The following is a 21,453-nucleotide window of genomic DNA, read 5'->3' as shown; positions in this document are numbered from 1 at the left end:
GGGCAGCCAGGCTCAAACCTGACAGTGGCTTCTCTCTGGGAGGTAAGGTGAGTGGCCCCAGTACCCTGCTGGACACAGCATTTGGCACCTGCAGCAGCAATGTTGGTGCCAAGGCAACTGACCCCAGAGTGACCCAGAGGCTGGTCATCTGACTTCTGAAAAGAAAGCTTTCCTCCCAGCAGAGCCCAGGGAACCTGCCACACAGGTGACTACTCAAGCCATAGCCCCCACCTGTGCTGTGGGACTCCCAGTCTACCCTACTCAAACGTCATGGGTGAGGTTGAGAAGCTGAGCCAGCACAGAGCCTGGAGGTGGCTCCTGGGTCTTCCTAACGCATCTGTGCTCTAGCACGGTGGCCTTGAGGAGGGAGGGACAGGGAGTGGCAGGGGCATCCATCAAGAAACACCAGGCCATAGACGGTCCCATTCAGGAAAGTGGCTCCCAGGATGTGATGGGGAGGGCGGAGTTGGTATCCCTGAAACACCCCTGGGATCTTGTTGCTAGGGAAGGAGTTGATGTTTTTACACCAACTCTGGCCCATTCTTCTCTCTACACTTGGTACATGCTACACCCAGGACACGTCTGCTACCCAGAAAACCAGCATCCAGCCAAGGGTGGGGGTGAAGGGCTCCTGTAATGCCAGCATTTGAGAGGCTGAGACAGGAAGGCTAGCCTCAGCTATAGAGAAAGTTCAATACCGGCCTGTGCTACCTGAGACCCTGTCTGGAGCAACAAAAAAACTGTCATCCTGCGGGATGACTGTGATAGTATACCCCAACAATCCCAGCACTGGGAAGGCTGAAGCAGGAAGACTGGAAATTCAAGACCAGCCTGGGGTACACAGAGAGACTCTGTCTCAAAATATTCATGCACGCATGCACGCACTCTTGACACATGCGCACATAGATGTTTCCCATCCGACTCCTCTCTGCAGTGTCCAGGGAGCTCCCCAGAAGCCACCAGGCTCCTGCACAGGGTTTGTCTAACACTCGCCAGCCCTCCCAGTTCACAGCTGGGCCTCTAGCCTGGTTACTCCCTCAGGTATCCCGGGTCAAAGGCCCTCCCCAGCTCCTTCCTAAGTAACCCAGGCTCTGGCCCTCTCCTCCGGGAACTCCATTACAATCCCAGCCACACCCCCTGGTCCTAAGGGCTCTGAAAACCAAGTCTCCCACAATTCCAGGGTCTAGGGAGAGAACTAGAATCTTCCTTTACCCACGGGCACATTCATACCCTTTGTGGTGTGGACACAACATCCATGATGCCTCCTTAAGTACCACCCTGAGGCTGGACACCTAGCTGAGAGGCAGGGCATACATGAGCCATAGGGCCATAAGGCCCTGGGTTCATCCCAGGCACTAAACCAAAAGAGACAGCACTAGGTACAGCCACTAACCTAGATGTGGAGCACCCAGCGGAATGATCAGCACATAAAGAGTTCTCCGAAAGGCAAGCCTAGTTAAAGCCAGCAGGGACCCAGGGCTGGGATTGTAGGATGGTTGCAGCCTCACTCAGCCTGGTTTGTCTCCTGACATGCCTCTTCAGGACAGCCCAGCTGGCTGTATGCCCAGCGGTGGGTCAGTGCCTACACCTGGACTTGACCCCAGGGCCTTTGCACCCTGACTCCTTCCCTGAGAGCACCCACCACTCTCTGTGAGGATGATAGGCAGCTGCCCAGGGAACCCCGACTCCACCCCGGGAAGATGCCCTGCTTATATTTTCTCCTGTAACCGTCTGCTTGGATACCACGGGGTGATGGACAGCCACCTTCTCAACTACCCTGAGCCTGCAGGACAATGGTCACAAGGACGCCCTACAGGGACAGGAGAACCGGCTGAGCTTGTCCTACAGACCCCAGAAAAGGCACCACACAGTCATCTCTACACCAGGCCTGGAGAACTGAGTGGCTCATACAGCTGTGTGACCTTGGATAAGCCTCCTCCCCTCTCTGATCCTCTGCCTAGAAGCTCTACCTTACACGGCTGCTGGGGACCCAGGTGCCCAGGTTCCGCCTGGTGACAGTCGGCCTGTAAACAGCATACAGGGGCAGCGGAGGGCGGTCCCATCCCCCACAGAGCCCACACTGGAGGCGCGCCCACTGCCCTCATCACACGGGGAGCCGGACAGGACTAGGGCACAGAGAGGCTGAGCGACCTGCCCAAGGTCACACAGCCGCGCGATCGACCGGTAAGGCGTGGGGTTCCCGGCTCACCTGACTTGGGGTAGGTGACGATCCACACGTCGCTGGGCCGCACGGGGAAGTCGGCGATATCCTCCATCTTCCCGCGGCAGAAGGGTGGCAGCCGCACGCCATGGAACTCGAAGTACTTGCTCTCGAACTCGCCCGGGGTGCCCGGGGTCTCCGCTTCGCTCTCCGCCATGCCGCCGCCCGGCCCGGCCCGCAGCTCCAGGGCGTGACGTCACGGCGCCGGCGCGGGGCTCCGATGGCATGACGTCATGGCCGCACCCACGCACGCCGCGCCCCTGACGTTGGTGGCCGAGGCCCCGCGCCTGCCGCAAAGGTGCGTCCGGTCCGTACCACTGCCTGTCAGTCATGCGTGCCAGGTCAGGGTCCCCACACCCTAGAGCAAAAAAGGAGGCGGCTGCGCAGACCCAGGGCGAGCCTCGGGGTCTGGGAAGCCGCACCTCCAGAAGCTTCTGATGCCAGAGATGGAAAAGCCCGCATCAGAGCGCGGCTGACAAAGGCAGCGTTTAGAGAGCCTGCAATCAAGTGCCAGAGAGGACTCCCCCAGGAAGAACCCCGGCAGAGAGGCCCCAAGAAAAGAAACCCAAGACAGAAAACCTCCAGGCAGAGAGGACTCCCACCCCCACCCCACAAGCAGAGAAGACCAGCAGCAGAGGATTCCCCTTGCAGATAGAAACCCCAGAGTGGGCCCTTCCAGGCAGAGACCAGACGCTTGGCAGAGAAATCTCCAGGCTGAGAAGAGGCCCCCTCCCCGAGGACACCCCAAACAGAGGCGATCCCCCCTCCTCCAGAGAGGAAACTCCCATGCCGAGAAGACCCTCGGCAGAGAGGAAGCCAAGAGTGGACATCCCCGCCCCCCAGGCAAAGAGGACCTCCCTCTCAGGTAGAGGGGACCCCAGCAGAGATGACCCCTCAGGAAACCCCCCAAACAGAGAGAACCCTCCAGGTGACGCCCGCCACCTGTCCAGGTCCCATCCTCGACAATGGGAATCCTATTTCCAGGAGCCACATCTGGGGAAAGCAGCTAACAAGAACCCAAGGGTCTGGGAAACCCCTTAGGAGTAGAGCTCCTCTCTCTCGGGAAGCCCTGGGGTCAGTTCCCCAGCACTGGAGAAAAGGGAAACAGACAAACAAAAGTTGGGCTTGCGCACACTTGTGATCCCAGCAACTGGAGAGTGGAGACAAGAAGATCAAAAGTTCAAGGCCAGCCTCGGCTACATCGTGCATTTGACGCTAGCTTAAGATACATGAGAGCCTAAGGATGGGGCAGAGAAAATTGTCTCCTTTTTCTCTCTAGCACGGGAGATGCACAGACCTGTCTGGGTACAGAGAGTGGGTATGGGACCTGCTGGTTTTCCACACTGAAGGGCATCGTGGGGGAACAGTTGGGGTGACACAATGGGGCTCTGGGCCCCAGTAACATTGTTTCAGGTGCGATCCCTGAGAAGTGAAGAGGAAGAGGCAAGGAAGAGCCCTGCTGAGTAAGAAGGGAACATATAGACTGGAATTCATGGTGCTAAAAATGCGTCCTGGAGCTGGCAAGATGATTCAGTGGGTAAAGCGCTTGCTGCCAAGCCTGACAACCTCAGTTTCACGCCTGGAACCCACATAGTGAAAGGGGACTACTCCCACAAACTTACCTTTGACCTTCACATACACATCAACTTGCATACTAACAACAAACGAAGTAAATGTAAAATGTGTTGCTTTTTTTTCTTTCTTTCTTTCTTTCTTTTTTTTCTTTTCTTTTTTTTTTTGTACTTTTAAAGAAAGCGTCTTGGCTGTGTCAGTCACGGCTTCACGCGGTTTCAACGCAGTGGACAAATGCTGGAGGCATCTGAGGTGTTAGCAGTGTCCGCACTGAGCAGAATCCTGCCACAGAGGAGTGGAGAATTTATTTCTCATGCGTGATGAATGCCCTAGTCTGCTCCCGTTTGTTTATTTATTTATTTACTTACTTACCTGTATGGGTGTTTTGCCTGGACATATTCTGTGCACCTGATATCCAGGAGGAAAGAGGATACCCCCTGGAGCTGGAGTTACAGACACTCAGGACCCCCTATGTGGATGCTCGGAGCCACACCCAGGTCCTCTGGAAGAGCAGCCAGTGTTCTTAACCACTGAGCCATCGCTCCGGCTCCCTGATTTGCCTTTTTATTACTGTGTTGAATGCCTGGCCCAAATCAGCATGGACAGGAAAGGGTTTATTTCAGCTCACAGGTCCCAGACCATCATTGGAGGAAAGTCAGGATAGGAACTCAAAGGGGGAACCTGGAGGCAGGAGCTGAAGCAGAGGCCATGGAGGAGCGCCGCTTACTGGCTTGCTCCTGATGACTTGCTCAGCCTGCTTTCTTTTTTTCTTTTTGTTTGTTTGTTTTGTTTTTCGAGACAGGGTTTCTCTGTATAGCCCTGGCTGGCCTGGAACTCACTCTGTAGACCAGGCTGGCCTCGAACTCAGAAATCCACCTGCCTCTGCCTCCCAAGTGCTGGGATTAAAGGCGTGCGCCACCACGCCTGGCCTGCTTTCTTATAGAAGCCAGGACTATGTGCCCAGGAGTAGCACCACCTATAATAGGCAGGGCAGGGACCCATCAACTATTAACCAAGAAAATGCCCCACAGCCTTGTCTTCAGGTCAATAGGATTGGAGGCATTTTTTTTTCTTCAATTGAGGTTCCTTCTTTCCAAATAACTCTAGCTTGTGTCAAGTTGACAAAAGCTAATCCGCACACATGACAATCCCTGATAAGCTGCCATCTCAGTGTGGAGTGAAGAAGCCCAGGCACACAAGACAGCTGGTCCCATGTGATTCCACGCACAGTTTAAACAGAACCAGAGTCCGCAGACAGAAGTTTAAGGGTATTGACTTGGGTAGTGCTGGCCTTGAATACCAGGCCCTCCTGGCTCAGCCTCTGACAGGATTACAGAGGTTGCCTGGTTCTTCCTACATGCTGCCTGCGTGCCTGGACTTCTGGTCACTTCCCACCCTAGAGCCTCCCCTCTTCTCCCACCCTCCTCTCCTGCTCTTGAGGAAACTTTGATCCCTGACTCAGATATTCACCTCAATGCCCGCTTTTGATTCTGACATGGTGCTACTCTAACGAATTCCCAGGAAGAGGGTGGGCAAATAAGAATGAAAAGGAACCCTCCCTCAACAAAGACATTCCTAGGAATACTCAACAAACAAACAAAAATCAGTGGAGCTAAGAAGTGAGTTTAGTAGATTCTGGGTAGACGTGGCCACTGAACCAAAGTCCATTCTATTTACACACACTTGGACAAGCACTTCAAGTCTAAGGTTTGGGTAACATTTATGTAAAATTAAGGGGAAAAAAAGTCCTTCAGACAAAGATAAGAAACCCCATGCAAGCATTTTTTTAATGCCAAACACTGTACAGATGTGAGAAAAGAAAGCCTAGTGAAACGGAAAGAGATGCTAGGCTCTCGGGGTGAGTGTAGAATGCTGAGAACTCGCTCTAGGTGTAGTAAGCCTGCAATAATTAGAGGTGCATAGATGAAACCTCTGAGCTCTGCTGCTGACCAAGAGGCACAGTGCCGTGTCGCTGTCCACGGTGCTGAACGCCCGAAGCTTGGGCTCCCGCGTCCCCACCCCCACCCCAACACCTAGCACACAGCAATCCGGCTTCACTTACATTGTTGTGAGGCATATTCTCCTATTTCCTTGTACTATTAAAAACCTTGAGGTAGGGATGGCAAGATGTAAAGACGTAACCTGATTTTCATCCCTAGAACCCGTGTGGTAGCAGGAGAGAATGGATCCCTCAAGTTGTCCTCTGACCTCCAAATACCATACCCACAAACACACACTACACACATGCACACACTCACACACACACACACATGCCACACATACACACATGCACACATACCACACACACCACATACCACACACACACACACATTAAAGAGATAGATAGATATTTAGATACACACATACATACATACATACATGCATAGGTTAATGGGTGAATAAATAAAGGTTTAAGTGAGAAATAATATTTAAATTTATTTAAATTAGTTGGCCTAAATGCATGTAATTTAAATAAGTAAATAACTTTTCCTTGGGCTTGAAATTCCAAACATACAAAATATAAGAGAATGAGATGGTGTGTATGCACTTGTCACATCTCATCACGCAATGTCTATGATCAACACATGTTTTATTAGCTTATACACGTGCACATGCATGCACACACATGCACATACACACACTAGGGTGTCTGTGCATTAGCTCATTCATGCATATTTTCCTACAGATCACTAAGAGGTAAGAACTCTCAGGGCTTGGAGAGATGGCTCAGTGGTTAAGAGCACTGATTGCTCTTCCAGAGGTCCTGAGTTCAATTCCCAGCAACCACATGGTGGCTCACAACCATCCATAATGGGATCTGACACCCTCTTCTGGTGTGTATGAAGACAGTGACAGTGTACTCACATACATAAAATAAATAAATCTTTAAAAAAAAAAAGAACTCTGAAAACTCACTTCCCAAGACAGAGATGCAACCTAAAAGCAAACAACTACACAGTGAGCGTGAGTCCAACCTGGACTACATGAGACTGTCTCCGAACACCAAGGACAGAAGTGACCGTGGGAGATGGTAAACACACCTGTTTCACTGTAGCTCCAGCTCACTCTGCATCCCACAGCACGACGACATCATTTAAAAGAAGTAAGAAGGGCCAAGGAGATGGCTCAGGGGATAAAGTTCTTTCTGTGCAAGCATCAAGTCATGAGTTTGAATCCCAACACTCACATAAAAAAAATGTGGTATGAATGTACATGCCTGTAATCCCAGCACTGAGAGTCAACACAGGCAGGTCCCAAAAGCACACAAGCTGATTGGTTTATCCAAAAGGATGCGTTTCCACTTCAGTCAGAGATTCTGTCTCAGGCAGAGGGGAACAGAAGACACCCAAAGTCTTCCTCTGACCTCTGCACCTGCACATATACATGCATGGAACACACAAACATACACATATTCACACCACACACATACCACACACAAACACACGCTACACACATACACACACATACCACACATGCATGCACACCACACACATACACACATACCACACACACACACAAAGAGACTCATACACACACCACACATGAAGAGACTTGGATGTAGCCCCATTGATAGGATGCTTGCCTAGTGTCAGTAAAGCCTTGTGTTCCATCCCCAATGCCACTACGTGTGGTGGTTACACCCAGCATTTCTGTCATCCCAGAAGGTCCCCTATGGGGAAGGGGGTGGCATGGTGAGGCTGAGCAGCCTTTAGCACAGAGGATGTGCCCATGGTAAGATACAAAGGACAGGAATGAGAATGTTCTCGTGGGTGTCAAGTCCCCTAGCCCAGAGCCCCAGTTGATCAGGGTGAAAAAAACCTCAAACTGGAATCTGAGAGTAGGGGCATGGCAGTACCCCCCCGCTCAGTCGAGACAGAGCATGACCTTCTGGAACCACCTAACCCCAAGAGGAACCACCCCTCCCTCCTGTAAGGGATCAAGTCAGTGTCTGACCCACCTGGGAGACATGAGAGTCAGTGAGGAGGTGAAGCTGGCTCAATCCTGGCACTGCCAGAGTGTTAAGAGTCTCTTGCTCCCTCTGTCTGCTCTCGTCCCTTCAGCACTTCCCTGTCTGTGTGTCACTGGCTCACATCTCTGAGGTTTCAGGGGAGGTGGGATTATTTTTCTCTTAGATGTGCTTCACTGTGTAGCCCAGGATAGCCTGGAACTTGGTATTTCCCCCTGCCTCTGCCCCCTTACTGCTAGATTATAGGCCTATACCCCAAACCCTGCACCAGTTCTTCACTCATTACTCCAGCCCCTCCCCTGATCCAAACTCCCTGTTGATGGGGCTAGTAAGAAGGCTCACTGCTCCTATGGAGGACCCAAGCTCCCACTACCTCCTCAGGCATCTCACAGATGCTTAGAATTCTAGTTCCAGGGATTGGATGCTGTCTTCTGACTTCTGTGGGTACCAGCACACAAGTGGTGCACATAAACTCACACAGAATGCACACACACAATAAAAATAAAGAAATCTCCAAAGCCCTTGGTGACATAGCCTTGCCACCACCCCTGCCTGAGGCTCTCAACATGCCCTCCATCCTCTCTGCCACAGCTGTGACCATGCTATGACATGGGCATCACTCAGTTTGCCAGACCTCTGTACTTGGTTCTCCCTCCAGGGCCTTGCATAACATCTGGCTTCTTCTCAGACTTCAGCCTAACAGCAGCCTTCTTGGAGCAGCCTCCTGACAGCCTGGTCCCTGTCTCTCCACTTGGCTTCATATTCTCACTCACTGTGTTCCTTTCTAAGCATCCCTGGGAGGGCTCATGGAAGGATTTTTGCACCTGTGTCCCATCTGAGGAGCCAAATGAATGAATGAATGATAAATGGTAAATAAATGAATGATGGATGAATCAATCAATGATAGAAGAATAACCAATGTATGTATAATCAATGAATGAATGAATGAATGACACATCATTTCTTCTGCCCAGCATTTATTTTTTTTTAAGATTTATTTATTTATTATATGTAAGCACACTGTAGCTGTCTTCAGACACTCCAGAAGAGGGCGCCAGATCTCGTTACAGATGGTTGTGAGCCACCATGTGGTTGCTGGGATTTGAACTCTGGACCTTCGGAAGAGCAGTCGGGTGCTCTTACCCACTGAGCCATCTCACCAGCCCCTGCCCAGCATTTATTACATAATCTCTTCTCTCACTGACACCTCCATTTCTCTACAGTCCCATCTCCACTTGATCTGAGTGTCCCCTACAGTCTGGCTAGGTGCACTGTTGGTTCTTCAGGGCTAGGAAGAACAGAGACCCCTGAAGAGGCCAGAGGCGCTTTGGTATGTATGCCACCCAGAAATCTTCCCTAGCCTGCAGTGGCAGTGGGCTTTATCCCTAACATAAGTATCTATAATCAGGATCCCCGCCCCCAATGGATTCCCCAGCCAGCCACCTTCCATCCTCACTATAACAGGGATCAATCCCTTAGATAAGTGTGGGTCAGAGAAAGGAGCCCAGTCAGAGCAGTCAATACCATGGTCAGAGCCCTGGGGCACCATCTCCAGTTCCAGCCTAGTGCAGAACACACCTCTGCTAGACACCTGTCTGTGTCTCTCACATGAAGATCCAGAACTGAGGTGTGTCTTAGCTTGTTGTCTTTTCTTCTCTGACAAAACTGACAAGAAGAGAACAGTGGTCTGAGCACGCAGTAGGCTGGAAGCATCCAGAGAGGCCTTGGAGATCAAGGTCCCAGGAACAGCTGCAGAGGGTGGGCTCTCAGTCCATGCCAGGAAACCACCTGCCCACACAAGAAGCACATGGCCTAGCAAGGACAGGAAGAGGTCTTTTTGCCAGTAATTCAGCAAGCTTCCTGAGCGAGGAGTTGAGCTCAGAGATCCTGGGGGCTGAACCTGCCAGAGGCCACCTGCCAGAGTCCCTACAGCCAGAGGGCAAGGACAGAGTTCAGAGGGTCACATATGAGGTTGCCCTAGCCCAGTGCACAATCAGCGAACCTGTGGTTCAAGGGCCTGTTCCCAGAAGGAGCTGTCCCCCGCCGCTGCCGGAGGAGACCAGAGTCTGCTCGGGTGGCAGGTGGGCTGTAGAGGGAGCAGGAATTGTCTGTGAGTTCAAGGACTGGATTTTGGTGAAGGTAGAAAGCATCAAAGGGGGGCAGCCCCCACAGGGAGCAGGCTACTTCTTCCCTGGCCCTCTGGAGGAAGTCTGAAGCCCTCAGCAGGACCAAACAAGAGAACATCTGGACCAGGGTGGCTTTCCTAAGAGACTAGGGATATCAGCCAGAAAATAGGCCAGCATCCCTCAGCCACATAGTGTCAGCCTTGCTGAGGCTCACGGGGGGGGGGCGGGGGGGGCGGTTTGCATTCCAACCACAGAGCCATGATAAAGATCCCCAGCAGACTGGCCAGACTGGCTAGCGTGACTGGCGAAGAGATCCCCGATACCGGATGGCATACACAGCAACCTCAGGTGGACAGACAGAAGGACATTGCATGTGTGTTGGGTACTGTGTGTTAAGTGCAAGACACTAGATGGATACTGTGCAGTAGGTGCTAGGTTCTGAGTCCTCTGATTTGGGTGCTGGGTTCTGAGTGCTGGGTAGTGAATGTGGTCATCATGCAAATACTCCAGCCCCTCTCCACATGACCCCCCTCCCCGCCGCCTCACCTGCCCAACCTGGGAAGCCATGACTTGGCCATGGAGTAGACCTCGAGGGTGGTACTCTTCAGGATGCTCCTCATCCAATCCAAGTCATCTGGAGCCTCAGGTAGCCACTCCATCAGCCTGTGGGAGAGGCAATGTCAGCTTCCCAGGGAGCCGTGGGATGGTGCCAAATCAGAGGTGAGAGGGGAGCAGGGCTGAGTGCCCAGGTTGGGCAAGATCATCTCAAGATAGCCTCACGGGGAATATGCATGGTAGGATGACCTGAAGTAGACTTTGAGCTTTAGGAAGGGATGAGGCTTGGGGTCAACTTCCACAGAGTTCCGGTGGGAAGAGTGTGGTGTGATGTTAGGTTGGAGGCTACTCTGCTCTGTTGCCTAGAGATTCAAAGGACCTCTCTGGGGCCCAGCTTTGCTCGCCTGCCCAATGAGGACCCTCAGCCGAAGTCCCTTCCCCTACTTATATCTATCCATCCCTCTTCCTGCCCCTTGGGGGTCATAGGAAAGCAGAAGGACAGACGCGGTGTGTTCTGAGCTGTCTCTGGCAGGCTCACACCATAGAGATGGCTCGATTTTACATTCCTTCAGCATCATTTCATCAGCTCGTGGTTTTAGCCAACAGCTCTGTGCAAGGTGAGTCTGTCAGCAGGAAGGTGTCTCCCAGCTTTGGGTCACTGCTGACCTGATCACTAACTCCAGGCAGTACAACACAGAGTGCTGGGACTCACCATCACAGACTTCTAAGGAAGAGGCTTTTCAGAAGCACAGATCTTGGGTCTAGGTTGGGGCACATGGTTAGAACCCCAGGCAGAGGAAATCATGAGTTCAAGACCACTCTGGATTACAAAATCCTCAGGATTACAATACCACTCTGGGTTACAAGATTAGGAAGATCCTTTCTCCAAGAAAACACCAGCTCTCCCTACAACACCTCTGTGTCTTACTGACCCTGTGTGTCTGGCCACAGTCACTCTCTAGCTTTCCCTATACCCTCCTCCCCTTGGGTTCCTAGGGTATGCTTGACTCCCTTCTGCCCCAGGACCTTTGTACGCACTACCCTGTCCACTTGGAAGGCTCTTTCTTCTCCTTTGCCTAACGGACTGTAGCTCATCCTTAAAACTATAATACAGATGTCATTGCCTTCCTTCCCTGAACAAACAGGTCTGAGTATGTGCCAGGCTAGCTCTGTGCTAGTATGACTCTTTCTCAGAAGCTAAAATGCCCAGGTGATGTGGCCAGCTGTGAGCTGTGTGCTCCACCAGGCCAGGAGCCAGGCCAGGGTCAGCCTGCCTCTCTTGCCCCGAGCTAACACCTAGTCCTCGGTCAGCCTTCAGCAGCCAGTGAGTGAGCAAAGGAAGCAGCATAAGCCACTAAGCCAGCAGGGATGCAGCTGCAGCCAGTCTGACCTGAAGGGACCCTGTTATTTAGGAAACATGCTATGACTCAGAGAGGTCAGGAGAGCGGGCCCACACCACACAGCCAATCTGAGGTAGATCAGCTGGGAGAGTTGCCAATGGCATCATCACATTGTCACAGCAACTCTACCATGGATCAGAGGGCAGAAGGTCACAGAACAGGCCTAAGTACTGGCCAGAATTCTGGGTAGCCAGCCACATCACCTCCCTTATCAGTTCTTTTGGTAGAGCCTACTCAGGCACTCCATGGGCCAGCCCGTGGCAACTAAGTGTGGGGAAGGCAGGTACCTGCCATCTCTAGCCACCTACCCACCCTCCCTGGTCACAACCTCCCCCCTCCCCAGCCCAGGCTATCTCACCTCCTGCTCCGGAAGTAGGCATATTCGAAGGGCAGAGAACAGGGCAGTAGCAGGTAGGTCAGCACCTTCCCTGGCACTGAACACTGGACACGGGCCCAGAAGTCTCTCTTGCATGCCTTTCTCAGTGCTGCAAGACAGGAAGACACCCACGGCTCCTTCGTACTCTCAGGCTGTGAGGTTGTCTCCCCTAGCCAGCCCAGGTCACCCTGGAGCCACCAAGCCTTGTGGTCCCAGAAGATGAAGATAGTATGTGAACCTCAGCATCTCCATATGGATGGAGCCATAGCTGCCAGCAGGGGTCACCCTATACACACTCCGCTTAACCCAGGAGGCCCCCCTACAGAAGATGAGACCAAGGTTCAGAGTGGTAGTTCAGAAGTGCCCAGTGAGAGTCTCTTCCATGAAGAGGCAGAGCCAAGACAACCTTGAGGCCTGCCAGGCTCTGGTTCTGAGCTCCATTTTCCTGTTCTCCTACCGGGAGAAGTCCATCACGGTGCCTTGGATAAACAGGCATCCCCGGGCCTTTCTCACAGCAATCGCCTCAGAGCAGCTGTGACCACAGCATCCTTGTTTGCCAGGCCCAGTCCCCTTATTTACCATGCTAAGCAGGGTGCTCCCACCCTGACTGGTCAGGGCAAGAGCCAGAAGGTCACTCCAGACTGCTGGTAACTCTGATCGCAGCTGCGATTGCAGGCAAGGAGACAACAGCCAACTCCATCTATGCCCTAGTCATGGGAAGTGGGTCCCAAGCAGAACACTCCTCCAAGGCAGTGGGTGGGAACCTAGGGTGTCTAAGCACTAGACTTACTCTCCCATTTCCTGCCCCAGCCAGCTGCAGTGCACAGGGGCAGTAACCACATCCCACTGATCCCAAATTCAGAAGCCTGGACTTGGGCTCAGTGCAGACCAAAAGCCTTCTGGATATAAATTAATCTCTTACTTCCTCAGTGTCTCTTCTTGAACCTTCACTATCATCTCAACCTCTTTGGCCACTGCCCTCCCTCATTAGCTCCACTGCACCCCAGGCCTCCTCCCAGCTGTGGTTTGAATGAGAATGACCTCCACAGGCACATATGTTTGAATACTTGCTCCTTGGTTGGTGGAAGTGTTTGGGAAGGATTAGTGGGTGTGGCCTTGTTGGAGGAAGTGTGTCACTGGGGGCAGGCTTGAGATTTCAAAAGATTCCCACCAGGCTCTTGAAATTTGAGACAGAAGCTCTTAGCTGTTTCTACCAGCATCATGGAACTGTAAGCTAAATCAAACACTTCCTTTTGTTTGTTTTTGTTTTGTTTTGGGGGGGACAGGGTTTCTCTGTGTAGCCCTTTCTGTCCTGGAACTCACTTTGTAGACCAGGCTGGCCTCGAACTCAGAAATCCGCCTGCCTCTGCCTCCCAAGTGCTGGGATTAAAGGAGAGCGCCACCATACCCGGCCAAACACTTCCTTTTATAAGTTACCTTGATCGTGGTATTTTATCTTAGCAATACAAAAGTAACCAAGATACCAGCTCTCTCCTCCTGCCTACCCAGTCATCCCCAAGTTCATGTCTGCCATCTTACCCTAACACTATGCTATGATCCCAGAGACCCACCAGCTCAGCCTCTCCAGCCCCAAGGCCTTTGCCCATGTGATGACCTCTGCCCAAACTCTCATCCCTCCATCTTTGGCTGGCAGCTCCCATTGAAGTGTCTCTGGGATGCCACCTGCCATGTGTGCCTGTGTTCATCCCTAGGCACCTCAATGTGGCCTGGATACAGACCTGTCTCTCCCAGGCACGAGCTTGGGCTCAATACCCGAATGGCAGATAGGAAGAGCTGTTAAGTTCCTTCTCTCAGGGCCTCAGTTTCCCCACTGATGAAATAGGTTGCAGTTAAGAGTGGATGACACAGAAAAAAGCCCCCAGCCACACTTGACATTTGGTAAGGGCTTGGCAGATATGAGCACGCAGGCCAGCGAGGGGAATGAGAAGGGGCAGTACCAGTCTCCAGCTCCGGTGACAGCAGCTCGAAGTTGGGCACGTCCTTGACTAGCACATTGGGAATGTCCCACCTGAAAGTTGGGCCAGTCTTCTGGCCCTGGTCATGGTCAGTGCCCCTGGGCCCTTCCACGAGGGCTGGAGGCTCCTTAGATACCAGCGACCACAGCACTGGCTCCTTGGTAAGTCCTGGATTGAGAAGGAGAAGATCTGATAGTTGCACAGCGGCAACCTCCAAAGGAACATGTCTCAGTGCTCAAAAAAACACTCCAGGACTCGGGCTGCAGTATGGACCCCAGTGGGCCCTGCCCTGCTGTCCCACATACCTAGAGATAGAGCCCTGTTCTCAGATTCTGTCTTACTCCTACCTCCCAGCCATGTGAGCCTTGGCACTTCTGCCTCAGTTTCCCTCTATAAAAAGAACTTAATATCGAAAGATGGCCTAGTCGGCCATCACTGGAAAGAGAGGCCCATTGGACTTGCAAACTTTATATGCCCCAATATAGGGGAATGCCAGGGCCAAAAGAATGGGAATGGGTGGGTAGGGAAGTGGGGGGCGCTATGGGGGACTTTTGGGATAGTATTGGAAATGTAATTGAGGAAAATATGTAATAAAAATATTTAAAAAAAAAAAAAAAAAAAAAAAAAAAAAAGAACTTAAAGCCTACTGTCATGAGTTAAATGCAGTACTTTTGAGCTCTGGCCCAGAGTAAGGCTCTGCACGTTGGGGTGGAGCACTAGGATTGAGGATAGGTCTGAGGTTTAGAGCCTGGGTTCTCCTCTCAACCTTGCTTCAGAGGATGACAGCCATGCTTTCCACCCCTGGAGACCAAACACCGCCTGCCAGCTGACATACCCCTTGGAGCACAGCTCTCCTCCAGCCGTCTGACTCTGTCTTCCCATCCCAATCAGACACTCTATAGTTGGTCCTGATCCAGCTCAGCCATCACCTCCAGGAAGTTCTCCCTGCTTACTCTCCCTACCTCAGACCATGATCTTTCTCTGCCCCAGTTTGTCTCTGGAAGTGCCCCCCATCACCCCCTCCCATCTCTATCATCATGCTCCAGTCTTTGGAAGCTCTAGAATAGGACCCAAATGTCTCACTTATAGACTCCCCTCTGTGGTTCAGCCACATGCAGAGCAGGCACTGAAATCCCAGGGTTCAAATGCCAGAGAGGCAGAGTCCACCTGACATCATCCCATTACCACCCTCTGCCACCTACCCCGTCTCTCCAGGAACCTCAGGGCATCCAGGTAACCTTGTCGGCAATGGTCAGCTACCACCTGGGACACAGGGCAAAGGAAGGATAAAGCTTGGGGTTCTCTAGCTACAAGTCATGGGCTGGGGACATATCAGCAGATGGACACAGCCCAAGTGCAGCCTGCTGCCCCGGTGACCCTCCACAGGGCTCGGGAACCCCAGAGACACAATACCAGTCAGGGAGACCCAGAGTGCACAGGGCACAGATCTGATCCTGACGTGCCCTTCCCTTGGGCAGCTCACTTCGCTTACCTAGAACTCAGGCACCTGCCTCCATCTGAGATCTCCCTCCAATAGACAGGGTGACCAAGCCTGGGTCAGGGTCTGAGGGATCTCCACCTGGATCCCCACAAGCCCAGGACAGCCTCTTCCTTTACCCTTCGCAGGGGATGTGGCATGGTGTGAAAGTGGAGCTCAGAGGAAAATTCTGTGCGGTCATCTCTTCCCTCCCTCCCTCCCTCCCTCCCTCCCTCCCTCCCTCCCTCCCTCCCTCCCTCTCCCCCTCCCTTTATGTTGGTTCCTGGAATCAAACTCAGCTACTAGGCTTGCACACCAGGTATCTTTTTTACCTGTTGAGCCATCACATTCTGTGTGTGTTTGTGCGGCGCGAGAGCACATGTATACTGGCTGAAGTCTTGGAAGCTTGTTGTCAAGACCATACTGGACTAACAGAGTAAATCTTAGCTCTCCCACTTCTGGGCTCTGTGACTGAATAAGTAGTTACATAACCTGCCTGAGCCTATGTCCTCTGTCCTCTGAGAAGTGAAGCTCCCTAGAGGTTGGGGGCCATTGTGGCACACACCGTTCACGGAGCACTTGGGGTACAGAGACAGTCAGATCTAACCTGATCTACATGGTGAGTTCCAGACCAGCCAGGGCTACATTGTAAGACTCTGTCTCAAAAAGGCAAAAACTGGTGAGATATTGAAGAGATCGCTCAGCAACGGGAAGCCCTGGCTGCCCCTGCGGAAGAGCACAGCTCAACTCCCTGCAGTCATGTTGGGGGGCTCACAACTGCCAATAATTCCAGTTCCTGGGGGCGGGGATCCAATGTCCTCTTCTGGTCTCTGTAAGCACTGCATTCACATGCACACACACACACACACACACACTACATGCACACACACACGCACACACACTACACACACACACGCACACTACATGCACACACACACACACGCACACACACACTACACACACACACACGCACACACACACACACACTACATGCACACACACACACTACATGCACACACACACACACACTACATGCACACACACAGATGCATAAAAAAAGATAAATCTAGAAGAAGGAATGGAGGGGGCTGGAGAGATGACTCAGCGGTTAAGAGCACTGACTGCTCTTCCGAAGGTCCTGAGTTCAATTCCTGGCAACTACATGGTGGCTCACAACCATCCGTAATGAGACCTGATGCCCTCTTCTGGTGTGTCTGAAGATAGCGACAGTGTATTTATAATAAATAAATAAATAAATAAATAAATAAACAAATCTTTAAAAAACAAACAAAAAAAGGAATGGAATTAACTGTCTCTGCTCATGGAACCTGCCAGTTGAGTGCTGACCACAGCTGGACTCCAGGCCAGGAAGGGACAGAAGAAGGGTCAAGTTTCTGCTCCAGGCCTTGTGTGACTTGAGGTGGGGCAGTAACTGAAGCTGATGGATCATAGGCGAGGACCATGCAGGGTGACCTACCTCAGGCTTGGGGGGGAACACAGATTTGATCCCCCTAAAGAAGTTCCTGGTAGAGATCTGGAAACTGGCATTAAAGGCAGTTAGCTCAAAAAGACTATGTGATATGTTCTGGGGACAGATGTCCACTGTCCCGTTGAAAGGAGAGACGGTGATGGTGGTAGGGCAATCGGAGAAGGGCAGGTTGTTGCTCAGAGCCCCATCAATGAAGCGCTGGAAGGCAGAGAGGCATTAGTCCACACCATCTTCCCCTCACTCTCCCCGTATCGATGGAAGTCCATTCCTTCCTCTAGCCTAGCTTCTGAGCCTCTCTAGGAAGGGAAGGCTTGACACACAGTAGGTGCTTTAACATCGGGTGGCCTCCTTATTCTTATCTCCACCTCTGGACAAGCCCTTGTCCTAGCTGCCTGGAGCCCAGAGTGGAATGCAGACAGGGGCCCTCCTGGATAAACTCACCTGGCCTCTGAATGCCGGGGGGATCACCCCACAGTATAAGGGTAAATACAAGGTGCAGATTAGAGCCTGGAAGAGAAGAGCATCACCCTCACTCAGTGCTCACATGTGAATGCAGGCATCCTTGAAGCCACCTTCCTCTCCCTGCAGAGGGCGCCCTAGCTGCCTGGAGACTGCAAGTCTAATCTAAGAACCTAGACACCAGTACCAATTCACACACACATACCCCAGGTCTGGCAAGGAGGTGCCACCAAAAGCCTCGGTGTGTTTTCCCAAAGAGTGTTTTCAGAGGTGATCCAAACAAATGCACTTCTGAGAAGGAATGCCAGGCTCTCTTTCCCCACAACAGACACTATCTCCTAACAAAAGCCCTGACAAGTCTTGCTGATGTTAGGCAGAGGTGGGGCCGGGGGATGGAGGATGGGGTGGGGGAGATGCTTCGCTTACAGACTTATCCTGTGCTGGCCTTGTGCTGTAAAGGACTGTGCACATTGTCCTGTGTTGCTTAGCATCATCTCTGGTCTGCATCATCATCCCTGGTCTTATGCCAGCAACACGCACAGGCACATGCAGAGGGTGACAGGCAAGGAGAGTTCCAGCGTGGCCAACTAGGCTGGGAGGGGCAGGGCTGGGCAAGTACTGTAGCTCCCAGGGCACACAGAGCCTTCCTGACCTGACAACCCTGAAGAGTACTGCTCCCACTGTCCCTGGGGGAAGCAGACACAGGCCTGGCTCAGATGTTTGAGATGTGAATTTCCCACAGATGGCTGCGGTTCGTGACAGCTTGAGATTCACTGAGCACCTTGTCCAGGTGAACACACCAGGACAGCTCTGAAGTGCCTCCATGAGCATCAGCCCACAGCAAGTGACACCCCCTCAGGTACACACTGACAACAAAACACCTATGTTCCAGTAGACAGGGGCCCTCCTGAGTCAGACTGTCCTAGAGTCGGGGACAGGGCACCAAGATGAGAATGAGTCTATCTGGACCTCAGCATCAGGAGCAGATGGGACAGATGCCATGACAGGAAGAGTGGGCAGAGCTATGCTGAGGGACTCCAGGACTCTACACAAGGAGTTGAGGCCTTCCAGTATGGAGACCCATATTCCTTCAGAACTTTGGCCCCGCTTTCCTTATCCCCTAAACTAGAACCTATCAAGTCAGAACAGGCTTCATTCCTTCTCTGCCTTATTCTCTTGGTTGAATTTCACATAGGCCCTTTCCCAATCCCTTCCCAGGAGGTAGGCTCAGTGGGTACAAGCCCTGAGAAGGTAAGGTGTTTCAGATGTGCCCAAGCCTGGCAAAACCCCGCAGCATACAGCAGTGCCCACACATATTAGATGCTCCCAGTAAACAGTTTGCTCTGGCAATCAGAAAATGCTTAGGAAAGAGGGGTGAGCAGGACAGAGCAGACACCTGTGGACTGAGCAGCCATAGAGGTCCTGACTGTGAAAGTTCCTCAGTCGATCCCAGGTCTGACAGCACCTCGGGTTCCTCTCCACCTCAGCCTCTACAGAGCCTTGGACTCAGGCCAGTCTTGGATACAGCCTAGCTACTGCTCCTCCCCTCTACACACACACACACACACACACACACACATACACACACACACATACACACACACACACATACACACACACACACACACATACACACACACACATACACACACACACACATACACACACACACACACACACACACACACACACATACACACACACACACACACACACACACACACACACCTAGACTCAGTCTATTATTATGTGGAGTATGTTCCCCAAGTCCCAGGTCCCAACGTAGCACTGGCTCACCTGGATGAGTTCATCCCGAGTGGCAAAATCGGTGACTATGAAATTCTTGCCATCAGGCCATCGGGTCATGGAGATGCCCAGCCTCTGGGAGGCTAGAATATGGCAGTTGTCAGGAAGATTTTCATACAGCGTTTTCCTGATGTGTTCAATGGGTCCATAGGCCGGATGGAAGATGCCCAGGCTCAGTCGCTCCACAAGTTTCACCATGTCCAGGAGATTGGAGCAGGCAAAGTCTGCAGGGCAGTGGGAACTGAGTAAGGCCTCAGTGACCTGGGACCACTGAGGGCCACCCGTACCCACCAATGGTCCACTTCTCTCAGGGATGCCTGGGAATCAGTTCTTTAACATCTCTGCCCAGTCCTGGTAACCAAAACGCTCAAAAACAAAACAAAACAAAAACAAAAACAAAACACCTTAGGGATAGTACCCCAAATCTAAAGCCAGGATCCCATCTTTAGAGATAAAAGTGACTGCAGGGGTCCTCAGATTCAAAGGCTGAATTCTAAAGCCCCAGGGACACATCCCTCAGCGCCCTGCGGGAGTCCTTAGACCCTGAGAACTTCCTAAGTACCTGCGGACTTGCCAAAGACAACGGTCATGGCATTGAGTGCCCCTGAGGAGGAGCCATAGATGCGGCGGGCACCCTGGATGAGTCGCGGCGCTCGCTGTCGCAGACACTGGGTGACACCCACATGGTAGAGGCCCATGTAGCCAGAGCCTGAGAAGGACAGGCTCCAGCCTCCCTCTGCCTCCAGGAAGTCCATAATAGGGTGCTTGGGACGCGGGGCTGCAGACTCCTCAGCTGGAGCTCGAAGGAAGGAACTGTGCACTAGAGCCCCAATGTGATGGGACTAAGCCGGGATGGGGATGGAGCTCCGGGAGGCTGAGCAGAGCGGCTCCGCCCTAGGCTGAGTCAGCTGTGGCCCTAGCAAGTGAGGGGTTGGTGCAGCCACCCTCTCCACGTGTACACGGCTGCCCCCAGGCATTACAAGCCTACACGGTTCCCAATTACAGTCACCTAACCTCCAGGTGTCTGCATTTTGAAAGAGGGAAAGAGGCACAGTCAGGAAGGACTGCACCTAATCTTCAGGCCAGAGGTCAAGGACCAGCATGGTACGTGGGAGGCCAGAGGCCTGGGATCTAGGCTCTGCAAGGAAGGTTGCTATAGAACAGTTGCTTCAAACATACAAAATCTCTCCTCTCCGCAGTCACGATGGGAAGTTGAGAGCATGGACCAGGCTCTCAAATGTGTATTTCTGAACAGGTGAGATGACAGGTTCTACACAGCCAAGTCATCACAGGGAAGTCAAGCCAGACATGCCATGAGGGTCAGGGGAAATGAAGTGCACCCCAGGATGCCAAGAGGGGGAAGATAGCAGCAGTATGTGGGGTAGTGAGCAAAGAGGACTCCAGTAAAGAAGTGGGGTGAGTGGAACTCAGTGGGACACACACTGAGCATGGGAGACTCTTACAAGTAACCAATAAGGAAAGAGCGCATCACACTGCATGCTGCCTGGTACAAACATCCCCCTACAGGCTCGCCTTCCAGCCACGTGGCTCATCCAATAACAGCACAACCAACCCTGACCACCCCAGTTCTACGCACCTCCCCTCCCCCCTCCCCCCCCCCCCCCCCGCCGGATATCCATGGCCAAAGCAAAGTACTGACTCCTGTAGGTTGTTGTTCTCTGACCTCCACACATACACCACCCACACACACTAAGATAAACACATTGTAACTTAAATGCAAACCTCACTCCGTGGTGTAAAAATAATAAACGTAACTATCAGAAAGGTCGCAGGTGAAGTGTCCTAGAGGGCGTGACTCTGGGGAGTCCCCGGTGATGGGAAGTGGAAGGAGACCTCAATGTACCCAGGGGCTGAGCTTTGTGGCTGAGCTAGGCTTAAGCTCCATGCAGGGGCTCCCTGCACCAGCCCCATTCCAGCAGCCAGGAGGGGGCAGCAGGCCTATGCCCCTAAATCCTCTGCAGGGCAATGTGATGTAGCCACCTGGAAGCTGGTTTCCAGGTGAGAGTCT

At 52.4% G+C, this 21,453-nt stretch overlaps 2 protein-coding genes across 4 annotated transcripts in view; both read right to left on the bottom strand.

Moving 5' to 3' along the window:
- The window catches only part of Sult4a1 (sulfotransferase family 4A member 1), a 28,996-nt gene extending 26,550 nt beyond the window's left edge, over positions 1 to 2,446 (bottom strand). Inside the window, exon 1 of one of the 2 annotated variants that reach the window (XM_085831537.1) lies at positions 2,210 to 2,446. In XM_085831537.1, coding sequence (XP_085687663.1) covers positions 2,210 to 2,378 — 169 coding nt within the window. In that variant the 5' untranslated portion in view covers positions 2,379 to 2,446. The remainder of the gene's footprint in view (positions 1 to 2,209) is intronic. The other variant, XM_021183749.3, reaches the window with a different exon arrangement.
- A 7,080-nt stretch (positions 2,447 to 9,526) lies between these two features.
- On the bottom strand, positions 9,527 to 20,212 carry Pnpla5 (patatin like domain 5, triacylglycerol lipase). 2 transcript variants are annotated; one of them, XM_021184178.2, is made up of 10 exons: positions 19,987 to 20,179; positions 19,416 to 19,648; positions 17,601 to 17,666; positions 17,148 to 17,357; positions 15,396 to 15,456; positions 14,176 to 14,361; positions 12,200 to 12,326; positions 10,433 to 10,549; positions 9,763 to 9,846; positions 9,527 to 9,548 (listed from the first exon to the last, which is right to left on the bottom strand). In XM_021184178.2, the coding sequence occupies exons 1-10, from the start codon at positions 20,177 to 20,179 to the stop codon at positions 9,527 to 9,529; spliced, it is 1,299 nt and encodes a 432-aa protein (XP_021039837.1). The 2 variants fall into 2 exon arrangements, with proteins under 2 accessions (XP_021039837.1, XP_021039836.1); XM_021184177.2 differs by lacking the exon at positions 9,527 to 9,548 and having other exon boundaries at positions 9,738 to 9,846; positions 19,987 to 20,212.
- Positions 20,213 to 21,453: the final 1,241 nt, after the last annotated feature.

The sequence above is a fragment of the Mus caroli genome, unplaced genomic scaffold (genome assembly GCF_978045245.1).
Source record: "Mus caroli unplaced genomic scaffold, Mus_caroli_1 scaffold_16, whole genome shotgun sequence".
NCBI lineage: Eukaryota > Metazoa > Chordata > Mammalia > Rodentia > Muridae > Mus > Mus caroli.
Note: the sequence above shows the minus strand (reverse complement) of the source record. Positions and strands in the feature narration are given on the sequence as shown.